This window comes from Epinephelus moara, chromosome 12 (assembly GCF_006386435.1).
Source record: "Epinephelus moara isolate mb chromosome 12, YSFRI_EMoa_1.0, whole genome shotgun sequence".
Taxonomy (NCBI): domain Eukaryota; kingdom Metazoa; phylum Chordata; class Actinopteri; order Perciformes; family Serranidae; genus Epinephelus; species Epinephelus moara.
In genome coordinates this window covers 20473925-20483059 of record NC_065517.1, presented here as the reverse complement: position 1 = coordinate 20483059, position 9135 = coordinate 20473925, and the positions used below count along the sequence as shown (strand labels likewise).

The 9135-nt window shown below is 41.7% G+C and overlaps 1 protein-coding gene across 1 annotated transcript in view; it reads left to right on the top strand.

The window, feature by feature from the left end:
• gphnb (gephyrin b) overlaps positions 1-9135 on the top strand; it is a 147804-nt gene that overhangs the window by 66724 nt on the left and 71945 nt on the right. Inside the window, exons 5-6 of the mRNA XM_050059038.1 lie at positions 7821-7915; positions 8400-8466. Of these exons, the coding sequence (XP_049914995.1) occupies positions 7821-7915; positions 8400-8466 (162 nt within the window). The remainder of the gene's footprint in view (positions 1-7820; positions 7916-8399; positions 8467-9135) is intronic.

Genomic DNA, 9135 nt, shown 5'->3' with positions numbered 1-9135 from the left:
ACACACACACACACACACACACACAGAGACACAGTTTTCGTCATTATATTGTAAGATATATTCTAGTGATGGCATAGCTGGCTCGAAGGAGCGACAGAGAACAATGTCCTAAGTTGTGTTTTGTATTGATGTATATTCATAAGGATGCAAACTGTATAATGAAGCTTGAGAGCTGTAATAGCTAGCAACATGTTACATAAGAATCAACGAGGACAGCGTGGGGTGAAATATGGTCACTGTTTTGGTCTGGGGTCATGTAAGGGTAGTAGTGTTACACAACTGCAATACAAGTATGCTGATTTTTTTGTGTGTGACTGAGAGAAAGAGGCTGTTGAAAGGTAGATGTCTCTACCAGTTGCTGCTTGTGCTTCATTCAGAGAACCTCAGCCTGCTTTTGCTGATTACGCACATGTGTTGCAGCACTGATTAACACACAGTGTAATTAGCCCCGCGGCCACATGAGAAATAAAGAGGCAGGAGTTAGATCCTTATTGATTCACTTTTTTTGAAGAAGATATGGGATCATGTAGCAGGCAATTCAGAGATAATGGGTGTCAGGTGTCAGTGTGTGTGTTCTCGCCGATGATAATAGATAAATACAGGAGAGGAGGTCTACACACAACATCAGGTTTCTTTATTGACGCTAAAGTTTCACAAATTATCACACTTCACTCAGGTGAAGTAAATATTTCTGATTTCGACCCCATATTATAAAGGTTGTGTAGACTGTTCTGTCTTCACCATATTGATTATGGGGATTTCTTAATAGTAAAACTGCTGTTACTCCAGATTTTGTACGATATGTTAATCGATATCTTTAAAGGTTCTGTATGTGACATTCAGAACGCTACAGGCCTTTGCACAATGAGTCCGTTTTTGGTTTCTGTCCGAAATTGTCTAAAAATAAACACCACTTCACGTTGTGTCAATCATATTTGCGAAAACTTTAGTCCATCATTAAAATTCTCTAAAGAGGTTAGATTTTTGGCATTTCTTGCATCTGTCAGAGCCTTTAGAAACGTTTGACCAAGAATCAGCGAAGGAAATATGGCGGCGGGACACAACCACAACAAGACAGAGGAACACGGCGCACAGAATCATCTCATAACTCAGACAGCTCACTGTCAGCAGGTCAGATAGTGATATTCAGGTGGATGATGATGAAGAGGAGGAGGATGTGGACCACACAGAATGTGGAGGACAGCTCCGCCCCTTCATGCAGCTGCAGTGCCAAATGAAAGACAAAAAGCATCCCAAAAAAACGGACTCAGTGTGCAAAGGCCTTAAAATAGCAGCAAAGAACTATCTGCTATGTAAAGATGTAGTGGGGTAATGGCGTCCTGAGCAGAGAAGGAAGTCACTCTCCCCCTCTGTGTGTGTTGTAATCTGAGCTTCTCTGTTTGTTGTTTCAGTCGCCAGTTGGGCCATGTGTGTATGATGATGCATGTAAGTCCCTGTGTGTGTATTCCATTGGCTAGTTAATTGCCTCTGCTTTACACTGTGGTTACAGGGGGTTACCGGTGCTAACAGCAACAGCGTCCTAAAGAAAGTGTATCGCCCACCCTTCCATTCCCCCTAGGTTAAAGCCATTAGCTCTGTCAGCACTTGTCGTTGTTAGCACTGTTCGTGCTGTCACCACTGTTAGCTGCTAGGCCCCAGCAAAGCTACCTCCATGTTGAAAGCATTGTACAGAAAAATGTGGTTCAGACTCTGAATCATAAATATGCTGTAAATGTCCGTATCGGCACTCGACACTGAGATAACCTACAACCAAATAGTGCTCCATAGTGCTGCATTATACCCTTATTTTACCCAAATCTAGAAGAAAAGACTATTTGCACATCAATCTGTGGTGTGGTAAAGTCAGCTGGGTGTATTTGATGGAGTTGGCAGTTCAGCGTTTTCTTACAAATACACACACGCACCACACACAGAGAGGCTACGGACAATTAGTTTGCCCTGCGTCTGTGATATTTAACGCAACTGAATGCTTCCATTCACATGATGGGTATTGGATGAAGTTGAAAACACAAAGGTATTAAATTAGATATACTACTGGTATCACTTTAAACGTGCTGGTGCTGGTACTGGTATTTTTTAAATGAGACCCAGCCCTAGTACACACATACCTGCATGCATCTATGCAGCCTGCTGTACTGTGAAGGCAGAATCACACTGTACATACATGAAGAATCAAAAACCATAACATTAAATAAAACCGCTTTTTTTTTGTTATTTACATCTCTGTACTTTTGTTACATGCACTCAGCCACACACACACACACACACACACACACATACACACACAAGCAATTTGGCAGGGGATGAGCTGTGGTTCTCAGCAGTATCATTGGTCCTCATCAATCATGGTAGACAGCAACCTTCCTGGAAGGGGGGAGACACGTACACACTGTAGTCCCTGATAATACCTGCTATCTGATTCAACCTCGTGTGCTGGAGACAACGATATCTCTCTGTCTGTCTGTGTGTGTGGGTGTGACGGCTGTACAAGACACACATGACTGTGTTCTGTTTGAGCTGGAAGCAGGACAGAAGGAACAGATTACATGTCATGTCTTTATTCTAATAAAAGAGCTCTTTGTGTACTCTTTAAATATTAATGTTACTTTAATATTACCTCTCATTTTTTTTAGTCGTCTTACTACATGTTGCTTTATTTAACATTGCATCCATTAACAGAACATGACTGTAAAGTCCTTACCTGACCTGTGTTCTCTACGTCTACATCAGCAAGTCAAGATGGTTTTATCTTCGAAGTTGATTTTGGAGTATCTCTTTGTCTTTGTCCGTTTCTGTAATTAAACAATGTAGTATTGAGTGATGCTACAAGTTGGAACGTCCCAGAAAGACCAGTTGTTCAACATATTTTGTACACAATGTGTGCTTGCATCATTTGTCAGATGGGATTTCATTACATACAAACCAGTAGGGATACTACTGACTACTACTACTGCAACTAGTTTGCCACATTGGTGTTATAAAGCCTCACTGCCACCAAACACTTTTCAGTATAGTAACTTTGAAACCAAAAGTTACCCTTCAGACATGGTACCTAGACCCTAGTGTTTCCACCGCAAACAGTATTCTAAAATGTGGGCGCGGTCGTTGTTGTAACATTACAAGTTAACGTTCCACCTTAAAAGTCGCCGGCAGTCGGCCCAGTGAATAACGTTATTTTTTTCTCCGACTTCAGCTGCTGTGAGAGGCAGCAAAACATCCTTTCATTTTATAGTTGCAGTCTCCTAATAAAACTCTCCACAGTATGAACAGTGGTTACATAAGCCTCAAAACCAGCCACAGCTCAACCCTGAGCAGAGTGACTGTCTGCTATTGGCCAATCAATGGGCTGAAGTGTTCACAGCTCCACCTTTTAGTATCAGATCTGTGTGCTAGGTACCCTAACAGTACCCTGGAAATCCAGAGTTCTCGCGAGAGCACAATTTGAATTTGCTCAGCGAGTCACTCTGGCAATCAGTAATGATGCTCATTACCCATGCCGTTGGAGTCGAGCTACAACAATCACATTGGTGTATCTGATATAGGCGGGCCAGAGGCGAGCTAAACAGATGACGACAGCGCTGTGACGACGAAGTCCGGAATCAGTCAGTAAACACTGCAAGATGGCTACGGATGAGCACCAGTTGTTTGAAACGGCTTTGGCCGCTTCAGTGAATGAGTTAGACTTGGCTTTTTCTCTAAAAGAGGAACAGAAGACGGCGCTCAAATCTTTCCTTTGCAAGAAGGAAGTTTTGGCTGTTTTGCCGACCGGATATGGCAAGAGTCTAATCTACCAGTTAGCTCCACTGGTAGCGCTCTGGACACCCCGTGTAGTGTTCTGATTTGGTCGTAGTGTTATCCAATTGTGTGCAGTGATATTTACAAATGCATGCTTGGTGCTGCCCCTCGAGTTGGGCCATTTGCATTACTCATAGCCAGACCCTAAATCTCTCTAGATTTGGGTCTGGATTTCCAGGCTACCCCAACAGAGGGGGGACCAAAAGATGGGGACGGTCGAGAAAGGTTCCACTGGTACCATCCACAACTTTACACAGTGGAAACAGAAAAAACAGCGTACCGAACTGAACTGTACTGCTCGGGGGAAACAGGGCTAAATATTCAGCTTTACTGAGAAATATGTCAAAGCACAGAAGCTAAAGACGCTCTACCTCCTGTTTCAAAGGGACTCTAATGTTTTGCAGCAGCCTGTTTGTCAGATGCATCGATGTATTCCATTCCAACCATGTATCTTATATTCTCTCTAAATTGTATAAAATGATGCTGGTTCGCTTCATAAGACTCATCTACTGGCCCTATGATTTTTTGTACATTTGCAGATGATGTTTTGGTGTAAAGTAGCAAAGTTTAGTACAAATTTTACTCTGCCATGAGTGGGATTTCTCTTGAGACATTAGTTTTAAATACACAGGATGTGCTGTTAAGATCCAGAGTGCTGGGGGCGTCCTTCTCCCTGAGCCGAGCTTGCGCCTGACCACATGCCAAGTTCAGGACTAGGTGATACAATCCTTGCATATACCTCGAGACACTGTTGTGAGACAGATGGTGACATTTCGGGGTTGGGTGGTTGAAGGAGCTAACGATTTCACCGGGGTCGTCAGGTGGGCACCCTCCTTCTTTGGTGTTTCGTTGATGAGGCCCACGACACCTCTAGAGGGTTTAGCAGCATCATCTGGCGTAAAAGCAGCACCTCATGTAAACCCACAACGACGTATTGGAAGTTGATCTTTTCCTGTTAGTGGCTATCTAACAGATGTATTCTTGATTTATTGCTTTTCTCATGCAAATACATTGATTGCTGGTGATTAGCCCATGGCACAAGAAGCATGCAGGATGTATGGGAAGTCTTTGCTGTCATATTTAACAGTACATAATTTACCTTCAAAAGACATACATTTAGAATTGCATGCTTGCAAAGAACAAATTAGCATTCTCAGTCTGAGCTTTAGGACTGCACTTGACCAGAGGAACCTTTTTATGATCATATTTTGCCATATTTCTTTGTCCTCCTGCTTCTCTTACCCCCCTCATAAATGTAATTAAGACCCTTTTTTCTGCCATTAGACAAACATGTTGCCCAAAACATACAGTTTACATTTAATCTGAATGCATGCCTGTTGAATCCAACAAACCCATCTTCCTCTTCTTCCACTCAGTGTATGATGAGGTATAAATCCAGCCTCTGTCTCCCTCCTTCCTCTTATTCCTATCTCATCCCCCTCTCGGTCCCTCCCACACTCTTTCCCTTCTCCTCATCTCTCTCCCCTCCCTCTGTCTCTCTCCTCTCCTGAGTCCAAGCCCACGATGCTCATCAGTGGCTCCTCATCTCTTTGAAGTCTTTTCTCTCCCCTCTCCCTCGCTAATGGTGCGTTTGAAGTGTCACTCAACTCAAGGGCACCCAACACACACAGCTGGAGGAGAAGGCACTATCTTCTCCGCTATCTTATCTGTTGAGAACGTGCCGCATCAACTGCAGTCCCGCAAATGTGTACACACTCACACACAAACAGATGCATTTGTTGCACATGTCCCTATGAAGACGGTGAAATTTGGCACGACCACCGCCCCTGGAAACCGCATTAAAATAAAACTGCACAGCCTGACCAAGAAAAGGACATATTAGCATATTGATTTCAAAGATTGAATCAATCCTGACTGCTAATGGGGGATGTAGATGGAGGGGAGGCAGGTCAGATAAGGATTTTTCAGCCCTCAGACAGCTGAGAGATGGATTGTACAACAGGGATTGTAAATCAATATTTAAAGGGCAGTCCAGATGTTTTGAGGCAAGACATGCATTCAGGAGGTTGTTGTAAAAGTTTGGGACGATTATCAGTGTTTCCTGGTCATCTGTCTGACTGTTACAGCTTTACCTTTTTACCTACCATGAGGCCTCATTCTTAAGTTTTGATTTCCTGTGATAACGTTGGACGATTTAAGGTATATATAATCCCTCTCAATCATCATGTATAACCCACTAGAGGTGTATGGTAGTCTATTGTGGTATCTCTGCCTGTATTGTCTTATTTTCTTCTGATTTTCTCTGAGGGACATTTATGGGTGTAAAAAGGTAGTGACCAGGTGCCAGAGCGTAAGCAGCAGGCATTCAAGAGACACAGTGTTGAAGAACCAGAAGTATAGCGAGGCAAAACACCAACGAGAGTGAATCTAGGGTTGACTTTTACTTTCACTTGCACTGGCAAGCCTGTTAACAAACAGTATCCGACAATCCTGCATGTATTTCTTTGACGTTCCGTTGTTTTTTTCTACTGTTGCAGTCATTAAATCACTCTGGATTACAGCTTTGGGTAAAGCCTCAAATGACATCCTTTTGACGTGGTACAAAAAGGGTGATCAGCGAAAATGCAAGTTAAGTTGAAAGTGAAGTAGGAGGTATCTAGGTTCTTAAAAATCTGTGTCAAATAAAAAACCTTAAATTTTAAATATGCATCTTTTTCACCATACAACATTATACAAAACAGAGAGATACAATATTTAAAGCACATCGCTCTTATAATCACATTTGCTCGATGACATGCTGCTGAACTCAGTGGAAAAAAAAGGAATGTCCTGTTCTAGTGTTTTTGTACTGACATTTTTAGTGCCACAACTAAATCCTATATATCAGAAATTGTCAAGTTTGAACACCTTTTATTTTCATTTCATCTCTAAATTGTTCTCTTTTAATTCTAACAGCAAAATGGATAGACTTCCATTGAACCCACAGACTATCCAGAGTAATAGTAGAAGTTGGTGAAAGTTTATTTCATCGCATTTTTGACGAACCAAAATCTCTTTAGTCTCAGGGACTAGTAAGTAGCTTCATTAATGAATTTTTACACCACAGCTGATAAAAGGGAACCTATTATGCTCATTTTCAGGTACTTCATACTTTTATTTAAGGTGTCTACCAGAACATGTTTACATGCTTTAATGTTCAAAAAAAAATTATTTTCCTCACACTGTCTCTGCTAGAATGCCGGCATTCACTCTCTGTCTGAGACGCTCCATTTCAGCGCTTGTCTCTTCAAGACTCTTACCGAAAAAGCCCAGTCTGCTCTGATTGTTCAGGCTTTCCAGGTCTTTCATATCTCAGTGTCTCTGCACTGTCATTGCATCTTGGGTATGACTGTAACAGAGTATAGCGACACTTACTACCATGAAAAAAAAAAACACCAACAAAAGCTTCTAAACCAAAATGTCGTTACAACCCGGCTTGTTCTAGCAGGAATTTGACTGGAAATCAGGGAGAAATTAACACCATCAGCGACCAAGATCACGTTTCCTTGATGTTAGCATGAAGCTAAATGTAGCACTGTATGTAATGGTAACATTTGGAGTAGCGTGTGTGGAGCAGATGACCATATAAAGATATCCATCAAAATAAAAATAAAACTTTAAAAACAGAGTATCAAGAACAGTCTGAATCCTGATGTTTTTGCTTCATGATTTGAAACTGTGGCCATGTTTAATACGAACATACGACATTGTGATATTATATATGTGACAAAAAATAAGGAAAAGTCCCTGTAACTGTAGGAAGGATTGATGTGTCTATGTTTATTTTATCACAGTAGCTTTTATAAGTATGAGGAAATGCTGTCCAACAAATATCAACATCTGTCTCTTTATACAAACCTGTCCTGTACTTTAAACTTGATTATATTCGACAGTATTTTTTGTTCAAATGGCTGCCTGAAACTAGCCCTAACTGAGGATGGACACATGCTTAGTTAAAGTATGATCACACTAACGACCCTCCTCTTTATCTCTCCTCTCTCCAGGCCACTAAGGAGGTGATAGAGCGCGAGGCTCCAGGGATGTCTCTGGCGATGCTGATGGGATCTCTCAACGTCACACCACTAGGCATGCTTTCCAGGTCAGACACGCACCTTCACCATGATGTAACCAAAGCACACATACTTTGATTTACATAATTAATTTACCCAATCCTTTATTTAAACAGTTAGCTCCAGAAATAAACTGTATATAGACAAAAACAACCTACACATGCGGTACATGCTAAGGTTAAAATGTCCTGTGACCTGACGTTGTAATTACAGTATTTAGATGTGATCAGAGAGCAAAGATAGTCACACAGTTATTCCAGTAGAGCCTTACAGATAAATCATGCACAGTGTGACTCCCTCCTGTTGGTTAAAGAGGCCCATCCCACCTTTAATGTTAGAAAAAAGCAGTGAGTGAATTAATTTATCAGCTGTGACAAAGTGCAGCACACTGTGATACACTGAATGGAGGCTTGAAGGTGGAGGGAGAGGCATATATCACCATTATCAAGCATACGTGTCACACTTTCCTCCTCTGTGTTTAAATAAACTTTCCCCTGTGTTTGTGTGTTACAGACCTGTGTGTGGGATCCGAGGGAAGACGCTCATCATTAACTTACCAGGAAGCAAGAAAGGCTCCCAGGTAGGAAAAACACAGCGAGGAGATGTAACAGCATCACCTCTCTTCTGTGGATGTCAGGGTTAGGTGAAGTTAGGCAAACAGATTCACCTGCTCACGGATCAGGTGCTGTGATTGTTTGTGTCATTCAAATAAATACACATTATGGTCGGAGGTTAGATCCCCAACTACTGTGCCTAAGTCAAAGTGTCCTTGAGGAAGACACTGAACACCTCATGGTTAGGCTTGCATGGTTGCTTGCTGCCTTTAGTAAGTGAATGGGTTAAACAGAGGGGAATTTTAAGGTGCTATGGATTAATCAGCTATTTAGATCTTCTGTTGTATGTTGGTGTTCAGTTTTCATTTCCTTTTTTTTAATAGAAAATTCAATAAATTAGAAATACATTTGAATCCTGGTGCATCACATGCATTGATGTATTTGTTGGGGCCACCACAATATCGATATTGACCGCCAGATTTTCAAATTTTTATTTTTATTTACTTATTTAAAAATGGGTTAAATCTTTTTTCATTGTAGAGCTGCATGCAGCCCCGCTCTTTCTCTCTCAGGACAGTTGGTGAGAGTCCACCCACATCCACACACAGTGACTCCGCTAACTGTTAGCGTCCCATGGCTAACATTAACTGTAATTAAGGGGTTTAACGTCAGTGTCGGTGTGAGTTTGTTGGTAC